The sequence below is a fragment of the Glycine soja genome, chromosome 6 (genome assembly GCF_004193775.1).
Source record: "Glycine soja cultivar W05 chromosome 6, ASM419377v2, whole genome shotgun sequence".
NCBI classification, from domain to species: domain Eukaryota; kingdom Viridiplantae; phylum Streptophyta; class Magnoliopsida; order Fabales; family Fabaceae; genus Glycine; species Glycine soja.
Window position 1 is genome coordinate 16173087 of NC_041007.1, and position 20899 is coordinate 16193985.

General features: G+C 30.3%; 1 protein-coding gene across 1 annotated transcript; it reads right to left on the bottom strand.

Moving 5' to 3' along the window:
* Window positions 1-14606: 14606 nt before the first annotated feature.
* Window positions 14607-16064, bottom strand: LOC114416481 (protein JINGUBANG-like). The gene has a single exon (XM_028381353.1). The coding sequence runs from the start codon at window positions 15913-15915 to the stop codon at window positions 14653-14655; it is 1263 nt and encodes a 420-aa protein (XP_028237154.1). The 5' UTR covers window positions 15916-16064; the 3' UTR covers window positions 14607-14652.
* Window positions 16065-20899: the final 4835 nt, after the last annotated feature.

Below are 20899 nucleotides of genomic sequence, written 5' to 3' on the forward strand. Positions count from 1 at the left end.
ATTATGATCATCAAGTGCAATAAGGGGATGGTGGATGATGATGATGATGTTTATGATAAAGGAATTAGAGTTGGTAGCAATGAGAGGGTAATAATAATGATGGTGATGAAGGGTCAGAGAGAGTGGCATGGAGGAGTAGGGCATGATGATTAATGTTGCTGTTGTGTGATGTAGTTGAAAGGTTGGAGAAAAATCCAAGGTAGTTTGTGTCATCCTTCTCTTTCTCTGTGATGAGTAAGAGAGAAAAAAAGAGAATAATTGATATATGTGTGTCTCGAGGGGAGAAAAAAATTGTCGTGAATATCGTGGTGCCAACTTTTTCATGCCCCTCTCCAACTTTTGTTGGCAAGGAAAAGGAAATATGCATCCCGTCTCATTTTCCTTGCAGGAATTATTAGCTGCCACTGTTCCCTCGGCTACAATATACAATCCAATCAAATTTTACTGCTTCTGGGATGATTTTGTTCACACTTATTAATTACAAGAAATGGGTCTATTTTCAAACTGAGTGTTTGAAAAACAGTGTAAAATCTTTGTTTTGATTTGAAGTCACGTATATTTTCATTTTTATATACTCTTTCCTCTCTCCTACGTATTTCTTTAATCCTCTTTCTCATGCTTTTCTTTTATAGGAAAATATTATTGTTTACTATGTTATGTTAGTAAGGATTATTTCAACCTATGAACTCTTTATCACTCTAACTCTTATTTTTTTTTCCTTTCTAACTATCAAATCACCCTATGACTCTCTCTTTTTCTTATGCATTCTTTTAATTAAAATAGCATGTATTTATAAATATTTTCTTTTCTTTAAATCTAACACACACCCTGGTGTTCATTAAATTTTTTTTGTTAAGATGTCATTCTTATACTAAAAATTTTAAGATAATATATCCTGATCTAAAATAAGAAAAATCGTTTAGACTCATAGAAAGCACTTAAAAAAATTACATATACCTTTCTAAAGCTAACACAACAACAAAAAAGAAACCACTCTACAAAGTAAGTGGAGGTTTAAACCTATAAGATATCTATATGTAAGTGATGAGACTCTATCTTATTTTACTCTATTAGCCCTTCGAAGTTAGATTTTTTTTTTTTTGTAATTAGAGGGACAATGAGGAATACACACAAATGCTGATTTTTCATTGGTTGACAAAATAAATAAATTTTAAACTAACAATACATGAAAATTAAATTTTATTTTAATACACTTTTTTCTTTGAACAAAGAGAAAATATAAAACAACGTACGTAAAATGTCAGTATTCCTATACATATCGTAAACATGTAAAATACTGAATTATATATATTTTTAATCAGGTTGAAAATGCTTTTTATATTATATAAGCAATTTTTATGTTCAAAACAGCAAAAGGCTATTTGTGGCAGTATACGGAGGGGATAAAATCCTGATGATCATTGTAGGTTTTAGTTAAAGGATAAAGATGGAATTTGGCAGCAGGGCGATGAGAGACAAAGACACACCATTGAGAATAAAGAATATTATATGATATGTCATGGGAAAGAAACTAAGGATGATAGGGTTTTGAAGGAATACACTACAAAAAAGAAAAATATAACAAGAGGAAGACAAAGGTTAAAGGAAGAGATAGAATATGCGACGTTCTGAATGTAGTGACTGTCCTTCTGCAAAAGTGAATAGAAATTAATGGGGACAAAACTGTTAGTTACTGTTCACAGATAATGCAATAATATTCACAGCATTCTGAGGCTTTGAGAGCAATAACTCATTGTTTACGGAGACAGAGGAAAAGATTCCAAGATAATAAGCATATTTTGAATGTTTGTCCAGTACCCTTATACTGGCTAGCTCTTGTGATACTTCTTGATTCTCGCACTACTCAGTACTCGCCAGGCTAATATATATTTGTGTACTAACATTTTACATCATTCTTTTTGTTTTATATTTCCCTCTTTATTGCTGGCTTTGGATCCACATTTTTGCTGCACACCCCATAGCTGCTTTGTTGGCTCACTTTATTTAAACATATCAGAATTCATATGTCCTTTATTATTTATAAGTATTAGCTAGTGAGTACGACACAGAATTGTTTCTGCAGCTTAAATATGGTTTTAAAATTGAATTTTATGTAAGTAATTATGTTAAATACTTTTAAAAGAAAATTTTAGCATTCGTAATCTTTTTCTATAGCTAGCTACTTTTGCTGGCTCACTTTATTTAAACATCAACTCGAAATTCATTCATAAGTCTTTATCATTAACTATTGAGCGTGTAAATATTAGTTTCTTTCACAAAATTGGCCTAACGATAAAATTCAAGTTTACCTATATCCGTTGGTCCAATTCTAGAATCCATTTCAATTTTACTCTTCTGATTTCCATGTTCATCCTCGAGTAATTTCAGAACTAGAGGCTTTGGAAATTACAATCTCTCTCTTTAGCATTTGCTAATACATGACTTTATGTTTGACCCTGAAAAAGTCACTCATGAGCCATCCTTTTTTCTTTTACTTTCTCGCATTATGAGTGGGCAAGATGTGTCAAACCAAAGTAGTCTGAGAAAAAGTGGATACTAGAATATATAATTATGAAGTTCTTTTTGCGAGGTTCAAATCATTTCGGCATAAAAACAAAGCCTGAAACCATAGACATGGTAGAGTTTAACATGGAGCTAGAAAATCAGGGACCACACAGTTGAAGAACTTTATATATATTTGCAGTCATCGATTTTGAAGAAAATTATTTTGATGGTTGATATGGATTACTTAATTGAAACTTGTTAAATGAATCATATTATAAAAATAAAAAATTAAAAGTAGTCCCCCCCCCCCCCCCCCCCAAAAAAAAAAAAATAGAAATAGAAATTGCGACTTTTGTATAATGAAGCTGCATTTGAAGGCGAATTGGTTGGGCTGCTTCTTGTCTTGTGAATGGAATTGTTACAAGTGGGATCAATGTTGCGAAGGAATTGATGAATTGACAACCGTTGTTCAAGTTCCTGATAGGGAGGTGTAGAAAAGCTGGGGCAATGGGGAAAAAGACAAAAGCTAGAGTAAAGGAAACAAAATTATAATGGTACATCCCATTTTTGATGAACTTTTTAATATAGACCATGTGTATTTTTCACCCTGTCAATCATGTTCGAGTCAAATATGATTAATATGAACAACATATATCCTTCACAATAACAAAACACAAATGTGTTTTTGTTGTATAAGAATGCATGTATAAAAATATAGTGAAAATATATTTTTATTATATATTTTATACAACGAAAATATATTTTTATTATGTAATTTTTTGTATCCTCTTACGTAACATAGACGCATTTTTGTTATATATGTTGTCAATGAAATCATGTCTCCATGAAAAAAATATTTTTGAAAATACAATTTAAAGCACATATGCGGTATGAATAGCAAATATGAAGGAAAGAATAGCAATTCCCCCTACATCAAAACTTACAAAAGGCCTCTCTTCAATAGGTTGGGCCGTAATTGCGACTTTCAAATAGCAATTCGAACCAAGTTTTCTGTAAGCAGAGATTCACATCATTCATCTTATGTATTCAATGTAACAAAGTATCAATCCTCTAATACACGGTAGCCTAATGGTTGGCTTTAGTATTAATTGTTATGTGGTGGCTGAAAAATCCTATCGAGTAAAACACAAGCGAAAACAGGAAATATAAGATTGATTTGGTGGTAAAGGGAGGGAGAAGAGATCATGAGTTTAAATCTCCCACTAACAAAAACTAACGACTAAAATTTATTGATATAAAAAAAACGAAAACATAACAAACATAAGTAAGTTGTTTTTAAACATGCTATAAGTAATTTTATATTTTCATCACTAAAACCTTATGTAGCTGTTGTATTGTGGTGGTTTACTGATTTGCATGGAAAATAGCTTGCTTGTTAAGGAAAGAACAATGGCATGTATCCTCTGCCTTATAGAGCATGGACTGCCTGACTATAACAAAACTTGTATTTTTATATTCTAAATAGAATGAATTTGAATGAAAAATTATTTTAAACCTTTTTTTTTTCAAACCTTATAGAGCATGGACTGCCTAATGTAGTTGCTTTCCAGGGCAGCACACTGACTCTTATTCTCTGGAGCCTAATGTAATAACGTTTGAAAATTCACGGTGAATTGATGAGATATCATTAGATACTCTGAGATTATTGCGTGTCCATGATAAGAATTGATAGAATTCAATTATGTGTCCATGATCCTCCCAAACTATGTAATAATTTCTAGCACATGACAGTTAAAATGAAAGAAGGGCTTGGCCCCTTGGGCATCTTGAAAATATGAGGGGGAAAAATATAAGGTTGAAATTAGTTTAGTATTCTACTCCTTTCAGGCGTATCTACGCATGGTTGTTATGTTACAGAAATTGAGGTCATTTAGAAAATCATGAGAACTTTGAATATGACCCTTATACTTAAAAGGAGTAGAGAATTGACGACAGGTTTGAAAGCGGAAAAATGCAGCTGCTGAGTGGAGATTATTTGGAGTAAATTTGAAGTTTTTAGCAGGGATTTTTGTTTGTCTGTTTATGCTTTAGCAATATGTTTTTATGAGTCATGTGGTCACACACTCCACTTTTAGAATTGCACTCTCATGAACTTGACATTAGGTGGCAAAACTCAAGAATCACTTGTCCAGACAGTGGCTAATTTATCATCATGCAGTTGCTCCCCATTACTGATCAAAATTCGTGAGTCATAATTTGTGTATCCTTTCATTATTGTGTGCTTGACTCATTTTTAGATTCTGAGATAACAATCTGCATGTATGTATAACACTACCTCAAACTGAACCACATAAGACCATTGCATTTTGTCGATCATGCAGAATACAAAAATAACAGAACAGAAATTTGGAGCATGATTTTAGTTTCAGAGACAATGCATATCACTGATAAATATGAATGCTGAGTAATACTGAGGACTTCTTGATTTAGTCTTCAATGCTGTTACAGCTTTTAATTTGGTGTTTTCATGGGCACGTTCAGAATGTTTATGTTTCTTAAAGAAAATAACTCACATGATAGGAAATCCTAAATTCCTAATATAACATGTCATGGTTATTAAAAACTATTAATAATTAATCCCCAACTAAAACAAAACTTAATAGTTAATAGTCTTACTCTTGTTTATGATAAAGACTACAACTATATTTTATTAGAGACAAATCTCACTAGAGCTGGATAAGACTATTATGTTGGCTAAAACTTAATAGTGATACTCTACAAATACACAAACTTTACCTCAAATACCTATATTTCAACCTATTGATTCATCTAGAGCATCAACTTTTGCTTCCTCCCTCTCTTTCTAAATCTATAAGACTCCCCATGATACAAGTACACTATCCAAGGCTTACATTATTGGATTTGTTCTGTTATTTTTTTCTATCCATTCCTGTCACTTTTCTTGAATCAAAGACAGTATGACATTGTGTTTAGTTGAAGGGATACGGAGAAGAAGGAATTTCTATACAGTTTTTATGTTTAGCTCAACATTTTGGAAGGGAATAAGAAACAAAAAATTTCCTCCCTTAATTATAATTCCCCCAAAATTAGAAAAATTAAAGAGAAAGATAATTTTTTTCACTAATTAAACTATATTGTCTTTAAATTAATAGTTTTATATTATCATTTAAAGTGTATAATAATAAATTTATAAACCAAAGATGTCATTTTCACCATTAAATTCATTCCCTCTTCTTTTAGATCAAAAGTGAGTGACATTTTTCTCTGGCCCCTCTAGAGTGACGACTTGCTGTTTTACACCAGCATAATGGTCAACGGTAACCAGATTTTTCTTCTATGGATAAGGTGTTATAATTTGTGTAGGTACATACTTAAAACTTTACTAGATTTTTTCGGTCCTGCAATGTATACAAAGCTGTACAACGTTTAATCTCTCCCTCTGTGTGGATAATGATACGGAAGTTTTGAGCTGTACTCTACTGGATTTGACGACCCTTAACCATCAAGCCAAGCCTATAAAAAAGGCCCCCTTGTGCATTCCAAAGATCTTTTATTTTTTAAGAACTTTATTTACTACTATAGAAATTAAATTCTCTTTCGTTCCTATCCTACGCATCTAAAAGTTTTTATGTGTATGTCAAAAATTGACGTGAACATGTTGATTGCACATTCGTATTATAAAATATAATTGAATTAAGGAAGAAAAATATTGTGCAAATCGATTTTCAAATCTTTTTTAATAACACTTATTTTAATGAATTAATGTCTAGATGCAAAATAAATTGCTTCATGCCAGTGATTACAAATCATAATAAGAAAAATTATAAATATTTTTAACTTTTTTCATTGATCCATGTCGATCATAGTTAAGTGTTGAGATCCCTCCTTAATTGGAGATGTTCTAGAAAATTCTAGAGCTTTCTAGAAAAGTGTAAAATTTTCTAGAATGTCCTGGAGAACTCTAGAGTAGTCTAGAACTTTCTAGAAGCTTGTGGAAGAATGTGGAAACCTCTAGAATATTCTATAGATGTGTGAAATCTTCTGAAACCTTATGGAAGAGTATAGAAGAATACGGAATAGAGTAGAAGAGTGTAGAGATTTCTAGAATGTGTGGAGCATTCTAGAGAATTAATCTCCACCCTAGAATACAAGTAATTTCCATCATTCATTGTGGAGGTGGAGTAGTATAAATAAGAGTAGGAGTCTTCATTCCTAACCATCCAAGACAAGAGTGAATCCACTTCTTAAAGTGAGAAAACTAGAAAGTTAGAAAGCCTCTTTGAGAGAGAAGATAAATAGCTTGAGAAGTCTCTATCCTTAAGCTTGAGTGAGCCATCATAGAATGAATCAATTTTGTAAACACATCCTTGTAATCCTACTATCATTTTGTATAATGAAAGAATCTCCATATTGGAGAATTATAATCGTGTACTCCCAGTACTACTTTTAATTATTAAGTGTCTATCTTAAACTTCACGAAATGGGAAAGTCTGAATTTTCTCAACATTAAGCGAATGCCTTTATTATTGACTTATAAGGTGACTTGGACACTTCTTGTAGTGTTGACGCGTATAAATGTGTACGTATGCAATGTAACCATTTTTAGATACTGAAATGTCAAATGTTGTTAGTTTACTTTATGGCTTCAGTGAGACACCACGCGTAGATAAGTTCATTTACAAAGTGGCACGAAGGGTGGTGAGTTTAGTTTAATGAGGTGAGTTCGTGATGTCATACTTTGAAATATTTTGAAACCTAGGTTAGTATTATGTGTGACTTACATGCATCTATTTAGTACTTCCCAAGTCAATATGATGTTATCACAGAACAGGGTAGGAGTATTTTAGAAAAGAAGTTATGTTAGGTTAAATGACTACTACCTAACACCTATTCTTCTTATTCCTAGTAAAATTCAGAGATCCCGTAAACAGGCAATTAGGAAAATTCTTAATGGATAACCTGCCATTGCCACGTTGTAATGTACAGGTAATTAAACACTTAGAAAATGTTATGAATTGGATAAAATCTTGTCCACATTTTAGGGTGGTCCATATATATGATGTTCAGTCAATCACTTTGGCCACTTCTGCAAATATATATAAATGCCCTTAATTGTATTTTGAATCCGTCACACAGTAACTGTAGCATTTGGTAGTGAGGAAACAATTGCAAATTTAGTGAATAATAGGATAGAAAAAAATGAAGACAGAAATAGATAAAAAAAAAATAGGGTGAGATTTTGTATTCGTTCAGTTTAAAAGAAATAATATTATAAGGTTGTTTATATTGGATAGAAACAGTAGAGAAATTAGATTAGACATAAAAAATGTTTTTTTACTATTTTATTCTTTCTCGCAATGTATAAAACACAAGCCATCGCTTAATCAATTATAGTGTGGATATAATTGGTCATATGTGCATCATGCACATCAATAATCGATATAGTATTCATATAAAATTATGAGAGTTCAGAAAGATGAAATAGCAATATCAAAAGAAGTGTAAAATAGAAAAGGTTGGAAAAGGAGAATAAACACTCTAACTGGATTTCTAGCCTATTTCTCCTCCTGATGAGGAAATAATATAAGACCCACCCGCCCACTTTAAACACCTTTCCTCACCATTTTTCTTGTACCAAACAACACCAATTTCATCATCTTCTTCATTTCCACCTCCTCCTCTATTCAATTTATAGTCTATTTCTATTCTATCAAATACATTGTTATGTTTCAATTTAATTGACTGGAGTTTCTCAAATTTTCTCATTATATATAATTTATAATTAGGTCTTTTCATTATGTGATTTGATATAATATTTAAAGAATTAACTGATGTGGTACAAATTGGACATAACATGGTAGTAAATAAAACTAATTAAAAATTATAAAATATTTGTACTATAATGACATAAAACTATACTCTAACTATATTGACTTAATTATTGTGTTGATGATGGGTAAATTTTCATTTTTATGACAACAATAAATCAATAAATAAACATTTTCATTTCAAGTAAATTAATTTAAATATTGATAAAATCAGGATAAAAAACTTGATTCTAAATAGGACATCGAAAACCCAAGTGACTAAAAATATATATACTTTTCCTGCATCCAAAAATTGCGGGGCTTACTTAATTTAGTGCATATCATGTTGTTTTTAAATTTTGAACATATATTTAACTCATTAAAAATGGATATGCATGAACCTTCTCAAGTATCTTAGCTATTCTTTGAATTTTGACATATGTCTTAGAAAGTTCTTAAGATAACACTTAATCTATTTTTTTTATAAAAAAAAGGAGTATAAGGATCTTGGATTACATTATAATTATGTCAGAGAAGAAAATAGCTTTCTTTTTCACATTTGTGAAAGCCTCCACTACTTGTATATATATTTGGATGTCTCAAATCCTTGCTTATTGGAGTGTGACTGTACTACAGGTATCTTTGGTTAGTTTGGCGAATCATGATTTACGAACTTTTTGAAATAAATGGTAGAACATTTTATGTTGGACACTTGGACATATTTTGATGTAGTGATGATATCATCATATATTCATATGCTTTGAAGGTGGGAACAGGAATTAAGTGTACGTAAGGATGCAACTTGTACTGTAAATGATATACTTTTAGGGGCCGAGATTTGATATCACGATATCCTATTAGTCTGATATGTAAGGTATTATGATTCAATTCAAGTTGAATTTTAATTAATTATTATTTCTATTAATAGAACACTTCATAAACAAAGTAACCTTTCACTTTTTTATTTTTATATAAAGTTATTTTTAATATTGATTTAACTGAACTTTACTGTACTGCATTCATATACTTATATGATATTTCTGATTAAGAGAGACTTTTATATTGAAGACTAATAAAAATATGAAGTATTATATTTAATTTTTAAATCTGAATGAGTGTTGATATTTAGAATATTAAAATAAAAATAAGATGTGCCATGTATGCGGGCTAGCTAGATTCACAATGGGTTGGCTATCTTGCTTAGCTAAATTTATATTTTTATTACTGTAAAATAATCTTCGGGACCTTTATTCACATATATACTTGGACCTTTATTCATTTATAATGGGATCGAGTAACAAATTTTCAGTTAACACAACTAAATTAGCCTAACCCATTTCAATAATCCATAATTTTGCCGGCCTGGGACAGTTTAAATGGCCTTAGAGAGTCTGTTTGGTTTTACATTTTCCTATTTTCCAAAACTGTGTTCAACACATGTCTGAAAAAAAAATCTATGAATAGGCTTTCAACGGAGGTCCAATCGAAAAACAAATACACCCTTAATTAATTTTAACTAATTTAATGTGTTTGGTTGAGTGGTAACTGGTAAAGGGAAAGTGTTAAAGTGAGTAAACTAGATCAGTCAACTTGACTCATTATGGGTTCGGAATAATCTGGATCTAAAAAAATAAAATTTCACAGTATTTGTAGATAATAAATCCGACTCACTTATCTCATGGATTAGACAAGTTTAAGTCGGATTAGTCCACTAACCTATTAATATTTAAATAAATAATATATATAATTATGTAAGTTATCTTAATAATTTGATATTTTTAATTTAAAGACTATAATGTTATTCAACTATGACTAATGTTTTGATTTAAAATCTTATGTTTTAAGATTTTTAAATGATATTTTATGTATTCTAAGAATTGAAATATTTGAATGATTATTTTCATTATTATATTTATTGTTTGAATGGTTAAATGGTTATTTAAGACATTTGGTTGAAAAATATCACTCTTTCATTAGAAAATAAAGAAAAGTGTTTTTAATTTTTTAAAACTTTATTATTTTAAATTTTTTTATTATACAAAATTTGGTGAGTCAACTCACCAACTTGTGGTGCACTGGATCAGATTGATTTTTGTACCTCATTTAAAAGTAAATTGAACTATGTCAACCCATTTAAATTTCAATCTATATGATCCGTTTTGACACTCCTAAATCGATGATATATAATACATAATCATATTAGTAACTCACACTAATTAGTGATGTGGTAGAGTAATTTACATATCACAACATTACTTAACAGTAAAAGATCATCATTTTTAAGAGTTTTAAAAATATGAGGATAACATTAAAGAATTTTTTAATGACTCAAATAATTAGAAATCATAAAAACATATTTTATCTAATTTACAGTAACATTATAATTTTTTAAATAATTTATTATTTAATTTCAAAAATAACAACAGTAATTTAATCATGAAAATAAAATAAGTTACTTTCTTTATACTTGTATTTTACATATTGAGGATGGTACGTGAATGTTCTAAACCTCTTACTACTATGTTTAATTTTACTGATAAAAAAATTACCATATGTCATTATATTGTATTCGTATTTTGTTGTGTCTCGTGTGTCATTTTCCATACTTATTAGCCTAGTCTGCATTAAGAAAAATAGGACGGTTGAAACTTGAAAGATTTGATGCGTGTGAAATGAAATGGGCAACGAAGTGCTTAATCAGAGAAATCTATCTATAACTTCTTTGTGATAACAATTTCTCGGATAGGAATAGGATATGTTGGCTTGTCTAACTAAGTGCACTTATTTCAGCTAAAAAATAACTATGCAATAAAGGATTGACGAAGGTGACATCATGGCCATTTGACACTCTCATCTCATGTACCTGTTTATACTTTTAAATATTTAGTTTTTATAGTGTTTTTTTAATTTATATTTATTTAAAAAATTATATTAAAATTCGATTTTACAATAATTATTTTATCATTTACTCTTATTCTTTTAAAATATTTTCTTAAAAATGTTGTATCATATCGCATATTATAAAAGTCATTCATCTTTTTGTTTTTTTGTTTTATCATAAGTTGTTTCTGTTCAATCTATTTTGATGGTGATACAATTTTTTTAAAATAAAAATGAAGACATCCTATTGTATTATGATGTACAAAATAAATAAATATATCTGTATAAGGAGATAATAATTCATATTAGTGTAAGTTATACTCACTCTTACAAAATATAAGAGTATCATTTTATTAGATAAATTTATTCCTAAATCATCTTTTAATAAAAAGTTCCCACATAAATTATAGTGGCAATTTTTTTATATTAATCCTGAATAAATAAATATTTTATTCACATACATAACGTAATATAAAGTTTTTCGAAATTTCATTAAAGTAATATAAAAACAAATATTTATTATATTTAGATTTTAATATGTAATAATTAAAAATGTTGATAATGAACATAAATGTATTTTAACCCATAAAGTGTTTATTAATTTTACTTATAGGAATATTTTTAAATTTATTTTAGTAAAAAATAGCAAAATATTTATATTAATTTTAACAATACATAATTACATATTATTAATATTTTTTTCGTGATTAATAGTATGGAATATAAATTAAATTTTTTATATGAAAAATAACCATATTAACCTTTTAAAAAATTTAGATAAAGAAAAAGTGAAAAACACTATAAAAATAGAAAGTTAAGGAATGTGACCCAAAAAATGATACTATTTATTCCGTTAACATATAAACATCTTACATCACTTTACAATCATACATTGAGTTTACTAATGTGCTTCTTAATTAACAAGGTCAAAACTCTACCATACTCATCCTGATGAAATTAATCACGGTCGGCCACATGAACAAAGAATCGTCAAATCAATAAAATATTTGGCTTTATTTAATTTTATTTTCACACACAAACAGATAGTCAAACGTAAAGATTACCGGTGGAGGAGATCGATCGTACATAGTTCTACTTCTAATCAATCCGAGAAGTCGAAAAGAAGACACAAATTTATGAAGGAAAAAAAAATAGACAATAAGAAGAAAGAACAGGGTCCTATAATTTTGATAGCTGGAACTAAAAAACCTTAATGTGGCCGTCCTAACCTAACCTTCATTATATATCCTGCTGGAGTTATAGTCCAAACCGCCATTAATTATATAGTATTATAGATTGTGTTGGGAATTTAGTAATTATATATGTGTTTCTTGAATGAAATGATTGAATATAAGTAATTAATGTATTAAAGTTAAGATTAAATGGTTTAGGTAATATTCAAATTGAATTTTAAAGGAAATAATTTTTTGTTAAATTTTGTTTATTTTTTAACTGAATTTTGAATTAGTTAAAATCTTTTTTCTCTGAGATAAACTGAAAAATTAAGAAAAAAGATATATGTTTGTTGATTATTAATGGAGAGGTGAGTTTAATAGGTGTGATAAGATGTTAGATTGTGTAACCAAAATTTATAAACTGAATATTGGTTGACTTATGTGTATTTGTTTGAAGTGACTAAAATTCGATAGGTATGATTTTATTTAAAACATTGAATTGCATGCTAGTAATTATATACGTTTTTTTTTATATTTGTTACGGGAGAATGTAAAAAACTCAATAAGATTGTCCGTTAATAGATTATTATTTTGTTATATATCTACTATTAGTTAATTTTATTTTTTATACAGTAAAAAAATGGGAAAAAATGTCCAAACTACAAGCGTTATTTTGCTGATTATTTTTCCCAAAATTGGGTGGTACTCTTGTTATATAGATGTCTACGGTTATAGTTTGTCCTATTTTATGTAGTAAAAAAATTGGAAAATGTCTAAAATATAGGAGTTACACTACCAATTTTTTTTTCAATAGTAATTTTGATTTTTCATTTACAAAACGAATCTTAATTGGATGTACGACAGAGTCAATATAGTTAGGAGAAGGTTGAAATGTGACTTTGTTAACGAAGTTATATATGGAGTTTGTTATGAAGACAGACAATCAAAAAACCCTACTTCTTATCTGAGAGGAGGGATTAGGTGTTCATGTGCAATGTATCATATTTGCTAGTTATTGAACTAAAAAACATCACTCATAAATAAAGATATTTGTGCAAAAAGTAATTAACATTAATTTTTATAGAGACAAAACTCAATACCCAGCAATAACTCTAATTTAGTTTTTTTAAAAGGACGTCTATAGTAAAAGATAAAAAATGTGTGTAAACATGTTTTAGAAGAAATTACGAAGTGTGAAGATTAGCGAGAATCATAAAAATTCTTCAAATTACGTACATAATAATTAATTTTTTATCCGTAAAATAGATCATAAATATAAAATATTATAACAATTCACGCCTGTTTCTGAACTTATATATTGGTATTGCTCGTGTTTAAGCGACTGTAATCTACCCAAGATGATACTTATTTCGTTATTAACATATTAAATAGCGCACATCACTTCATAATTATACAGGGAGTTTACTAATGTGCCGCTTAACGAAGTCAAAACTCTAACATACTTAATAGTGTACATCACATCACTTTTCTGCTGTTTCTGTTCATTCAAAATAATATTTTATAAAAGTTATATTAATATTTAATTATGGACTCATTTCATAAAAATTATAAAAATTATGTAATTTTGAAAAAACAGCATCAAAATAATTTGAGAAAAGAAAGTAGAGAAACCAAGTTCCATACTCATTATATACGGAGCCAATTATTGTCGGCCGTGAATGAAGAATAATCGCCTCCTCAATAAAATATTTGGCTTTATTTATTTATTTCCACACACAACAAACATCTTTTTAGTCAAACGTAAAATAAAGATCATTACCAGAGCCATTCATCCATCGTAGTTCTAATCAATCCGAGGAGTGGAAAAAAAAGACCAAAATTTCACCGGCGGAAAGGCCAAACTGCGCTTGACATGTTCCCTTTAAATCGCTAAAAAGTAGGGGTGTGAAAAAAAAATTGGTTTATAATTGAATCTAAATAGAATTGACTTTTTTGGATTAGTTAAACAAAAATGAGTATACTATTTTATAAAACTAATTCAATTAATAAAATTATTTTCATAAAATCAGTTCGATTAACTGAATTAGTTTTTATTTAAATGTTTTTATTTAAAAAAATAATTCAAAAATCAATTTAAAAATCAATTTTTTAACTGATTCAACTTTTAGAATTAGTATAAAACTGATTAAAAATTAGTTGAGTTTCAAATCAATTTTTTAAACTTAATTTAATTTTAAACCAGTTGGATTTGATTCACACTCTCCTACTAAAAAGCAAGAAAGAGAGAAGGAAGGAATTTAATTTAAATAACCTATTATTATTATTATGATGGGTCCTATAATTTAGCTAGCCGGAAGTAAAATCTGCCACACCTTAATGTCGCAGTCCAAACCGCCACTATAGACTAGAAAAGATAATAATGCTTCGGACTGCGATGTGTTGTTGTTGTTGTTGTTGCAGTGGTCAACCACTGCGCTTATGCACTTAATCGAAGCCCTGTGCCCTTCCAAAACCGCTAAACAAGAGTATTCATGCGAATCAACACAACCTCTCCAAATCCTAATCGTTGTATCCGCAGAGCCACTACACACCAAATCCGCCACAACAGATAAACACAAAATGGACTTGGTGTGTCCCCTTAAAGCACCCACCACCCCCATTTTCCCATCATCACCCTCTTTCTTCTCCCAAACCAAAATAGCCCTATCGCATGCACCAGAATATACAACATTCTCGTCGCTGCTTAGAGCCAAAGCATTAACCCCAGAGTTGTGCTTCTCCAAGGTTTCTATTAAAGTGTGTTTCTTTTCTCCTGCGAATTTCTTCCACACCTTGATTTTCTTGTCCGCTGATCCGGTGTAGACGCACCCATCGTAGGAGACTGCGACAGCGTTGATGGCGTCGTCGTGCGCGTTGGCGAGGGACTCCAGGCACGTGAAGTCTTTCGTTTTCCAGATTTTGAGCGTTCTGTCCCAAGAGACAGAGTACAGCAAGGTTCCGTCTCTGGACAGGGCCAAAGCCGAGACGGTGTCCACGTGGTGAACCCAGGTGCATTTCTTGTGCCTTCGGATTTGTACCTGGTTCTTGGGGATCAAGATTTTCGAGGCGCGGTCGCCGAGGGTGGGGAGTGTGGCCACGTGTGTATATTTCTGGTCATGATCGTTATCGTTGTTGTTGTTAGTGCTTATTTTCCAGACACGGATTTTGTGGTCTTGATGCGCGCTGAAAAGTTTGTTTGACTGAATTACTAACGACTTAACAGCACCGTTTCCCGTGAGTACGGTGTTGCTATTGTTATTGTTGTTTGATGAGTTTTCTGGGATGCGGTTCCAGGAGCGGATTTCGCGGTCGGAGGAGCCGGTGTAGAGGAATTTGCCGGAGAGGGTTAAGGAGGAGATGTAGGAGGAGGTGTGACCCTTGAGGGTTGTGAGGCAGTGGTGGTAGACGGTGGAATTCGGGGCGTGGAGGTGGTGGTTGAGGGAGGGGACTGAGACGAGGCTGCGTTGTGAAGAGAGGGATTTCGGTGTTGTTGACCCTTGTTGATGGTGGTTGGAGTGAGAAGAGGAAGAGACGCCATAAGATGATGGGTGGTATTGGTATTCCATGGCTCATTATTTGGTGAGGTGTAGTGAGTGTGAAAATGGTGTGGCGGAAAGCGAAATGAGGCTAATATTATATATAGTGTTGATCAAACGTACAACTTGAAGTGGAAGGAGAGAAACACAGACACAATAAGTGAGGAAAAATGTTAGTAACTAGCAAGCACCATCACACTTTTCCAAAGAGATTCTTTGATGTTTTTATATTAGTTACAATTTATTAGAAATTACAAAAAAATTAAATTTATTTATTTGATAATTTTTTATTTTTTTATATTAATTTTAACCAATAATACAAAATATTTTAAGAGTGTGTTAGAGTGCATAACTAACATTTTTATTGCGACAAATAATGTGATGAAAAAAAAAGAGAGAAGAAAAAAAATGATGTGGAGAAAAAAGTGGTGGATGTTCATATATAACTCTTTTATTATATGTATATGTTTGGGAGTAAATATTGATAAAATTGATTTTTTAAAAAATAATTATAGATTTTGAAGTCAATCAATTTGTTCAGTGAAAAAAAGAGTCAATGAATTTGCGTTAAAATATTTTTGTTTGAACAATGATATATGAACTTGTCATGTAAACATTTGTTTACCACTTCTTATATTTCTCTCATTCTATTGTGTTTGAGGGGAAGGAGGAGAAATAAAAGAGATGAAAATATGTATGTTTGTTATGGTAGAAATACAAAAGAGAAAATTAATTAAAATGTTATTGGTGTCACATTTACTTTTCCACCTCATTTTTACTTATATTTTTATCTTTTCCTATTTTTTTCCTATTGATTTTCAATCAAACCCTTCCTTTTTATTTTACTTTTCATATATTTTTTACAATTTTATTTCATTTCGATTCATCCTATTTTGTTTTGTATCTGTCAAACAAAGTATTTATCTCTTTCTTTCTCTCAAAGTGTGGACTAACATTCGACATCCATGAAACATTATTTCTTTTGTTCTAAAAATAAATTAATAATTGATGAAATGTAGTATATGTTTTATTTAATACAAAAAATAATTAAAACTATTTCAAGTCAATTTATTATTTAATGTGAGACCAAACGTATAAAACGACCAAACATATATCATATTTCAGCATCATTATTGACATCTCAATGTGATACTAAACATAGAGTATATGTTTGTGGAGACCGGAGAAGAAGTAGATATAGCAGTAGCAAGTTATATTGCTCCAGAGCCAGGTGTGTGGGGTCTGCAGGGGACTGGGTGAGAAGCAAGAATGGATGTGTTAATTAATTAATTAAGGTCATTCTAAAACGTGAGATGAGAGGAGCTTTGAACTCATTAGGCAGACTGATTAAAAGGGTAATGATAGCAATTAAGTCTTAATCAAATATAGCTTTGGATTTATCTCCTAATTGCCTTTCCTATTCACCTTTTGTAAAGTTGAGTTGACGGAAATCCGTACCAAGCATTTGAGCGCAACTTTTATGCTCTCCTCTACTTCGAAAATCTCAAATAGACAAATTTGGTTCAGGCCACACATACAAGAAAATGGACCTTCTAAAGTAAACAAAAGAATTACTGAACCAGTTAAAATTAATGATTCTTTTTAGTATAAATTAGATTTAAGAAGCACGTATGCACATATAAAAGATGACCAAATTAGCTAGTTTCCCAACTAAAGGGTGAGTGCATGATTCAATTCCAAGGTTATAATAATCTTTGATCACATGTGTTTAGTTTAGATGATAAAAATAAAAAAATGAAAATAAAAGATAACTTTTTGAATTAAAATAAAATATAAAATATGTGAATTTCAAAAGAAGTACAAAAATTTATTCTACTATTATTTTCCTTGTCTTTACCAAACACTCTGGTGATATGGATAGTTGCCAGAAGCATGAGATGGCTGCTAGTGACTTAATTACTGACTGCCATCTTTTAAAGGAGCAGCTGGTGCAGGTGAGAGCAATCACGTAATAAATATATAATTACTAGGATCAGTCACTTTGAATAAAAGAAACATAAGGTTATGTATTCAAATAATTAAATAAAAATGTAGATTTAGGTCATTGATTGAGACTTATCATCAAATGTTTTCGGATGCAAGCAAGTTACCATAGGCGCATAAAATAATATAAAAATAAATATCTCATATTTAAAAGTAGTGTAAAGTTAATCATATATATCTGCAACTTGTTATGGCTTTTTACATGATGACGAGTTCAAACCTTTGATTTTATTGGAACCCTTAATCCTAATTTTACGGGTATACAGAAATATCTTAGTTGGCTTTCCAGAGATGGAAGAGTGACATTCATACATATTACAAAGCATTATCTGGAAGACTTAACTTAGTGATATAGGTTATTAGGGAATGAAGTATACTTGTCGCAAAAAGTGCAAAAAAACAACATAGGCATTAGGGTCTAGCGGCTGCACCAGTAGTGGTGGACAATTCCAGTCCCTCTTTATGCCTTAGGTTAGATTTTTTAAACTCATGTTCAATTGGGTAAGATTCATTTCGGTAAGATGGCTTTTCAAATCATATCTTCATACATAATTTTTTTACTCCAAAGATGAATTCTTTTTATTTTTTAATTAGCTCCACCTTTGTTCTTAATTATTTTATGATTGACTTTCCTGTCGAATGTATTTGCCTCGGTAACTTGCTCTACTTTTATAGTATGTAACAAACACGCCACAAAGATGACACCAATGATAAGAATAATATCACACGCACCCATATTTTAAGGGGGGAAATAAGATGAATTAAGGAAATAATTTTACACACTACAACTTTTTCATAAACTTTCGTATATTTAACAGCTTGTTCGTAAATTGAAGTATACAAACTTATTTTAACTTATGAAAAAATTTATATATATCCATATAAAAAGACTTTATGTTGTGAACTAATAACAAATTAGTATGCATGATAATTAAATTAGTTAATTTTATAATAAGTAGTTTAAAAGTTATATCTATTATGATTTTTTATATATTAGTTGACAGTAAAACGGTTTACACAAATCATACATATTAATTAAACTAAAATATTTTTCTATCTTATCATGTCAAATCATCGTAATTATTTTGTTTTCTTAATTATGAACAATAGTTGAAAAAATTTAACCTACGTGGAGTCGAAGAAACTGGCAGTTGCATTGGTATAAGCACCATGCAAGTTGGACTAAGCATTGGTTCATAAGCATTTGTTTTGCTTTGCCTACACCAGGATCCAAAGTAAAAGAAGCATCCACAGTTCCACACTGTGTTCATCTAAAGCATTCCACGCTTTACGAATGCGATACACTAATGTACTACTCAGGTGTCCTAATAAGTAACAGGTACCTCTCAGTGATAGGAAGCTCATGTGGACCCCAATGAGGTGTTCCAATTTTTGTTTATAAGCTTTTTTTCTTGAGTTTTCTTGCCCCATATCTTTCCCACTTGCTGTAACCCATTCGAAACTCAATTTGGACCCCCCCAAAGAGTTTTCAATTTCCATCTTCCATGCCCCTACGGTTCCTATTGGAGTAGTTCCAAATTTTCGAAATCTCAATATTGATTTGACTTGTCCAAATAATTTTTATACACTCCAATCTGTTCCTCCCTGTCATTTATACCTCATGGTCGATTTGGCGTCTCACATGTTACATCTTCCTTCTAACTCCTGAGGAACTTCCAAGGTTGATTTAGCATATACAATTCATTACAGTATTGATTATTTATTTATTTATATAAGCACAATACAATATTAAATACCTCATTTCATAGTTTTAAAAATTAGATCGATGACTGGATTAATAGATCATTAGTCAAATCAATAATCAGTGAGTTAATAATTAACCTGTACATATCTATATAAGTAACATAAAATATAAATACATGTCACTTAAGAAATTTTACATCATTGATTCAATTTTTTTAGTATATCATTTTTTTTATTTTCATTAAATTTTACATTTAAATAAATAATCTGACCCTATCATGCCTTTGATTTGCGGTTTTACAGTTACGCTTGAATTACTAATGTAGGGTCGACCAACAGATTTGTTGTGCCAGCGTGCTTGAGACAAACGACAATGCGGATGGGAGATGGACCATAAAAAAATGAATTTATATGATGCTTTAGTTGAACCTAACTCTAATGAACTCATCGTTACCAAACATTTAGATCATTCACTATATAATGCTTGTCATACCAATAGATTCTAAAGTCAATGTTGGCTGTGAACCATGATGTGATTTTCTTTTCTCCGACCAAGGTTGGCCCATTTGTGGTACCAAAATTTCACCCCCTTGTGTTTGAGAAGATAAGGCATGTCCTGTCACCCCAGACTCCAGAGAGAATTAGAGTGGTTTTAACTTTTAATGAAATACTAGCAAACTGAAGAGGGGAAAAGTTAAAACCAAAAATAATTTTTAGGTTTCTTTTTCGGAAAAAAAAGGGTAAAATATTCAGTTCAAACCTAGGTAAATTCCCTGAACTTATAATTTTAATTAATTTACATGCCGTTTATAATTTTAAATCTTCAATATTCTCGTTCAGTGGGTATGATTATTTTAAGTTTTACAAAATTACTTTTAAACGAAAAGTCATTGCCACAAATGATTTAAATTTTAGATCACTTACTCGAAATCTGAGTTTAATTTTCGACTTGAGTAAAAAAATTAACTGGATTTTAAATAAGAAACTTCATATAACTTCTGATTGCACACAACAAGAAATTATTTCCACGAATTTGAATGTGGGATATAGCATTTTCGTGTTTGCTATAAATTGTTTTAAAAAATTGTAGGCATATATAGTTGATTTTTATGAATGGGTCATCTTCATACATTTTGCCTACCTTTCATTTTCATGTTGACGAACGAGTGGGAATATATAACAACATATATAATTCAACTAATATTTTTCATTCTCGCTTTTATTTTTTCTTTCATAATTTGAATTTAAAAAAAGTCAAAAATATTAAATCATAATCAAATATGCTTTTTCGTTTAGCAAGGATGTG

Coding starts and splice junctions, on each gene's coding strand:
- LOC114416481 (XM_028381353.1), bottom strand. CDS start 15,915: ATGGAATACCAATACCACCCATCATCTTATGGCGTCTCTTCCTCTTCT.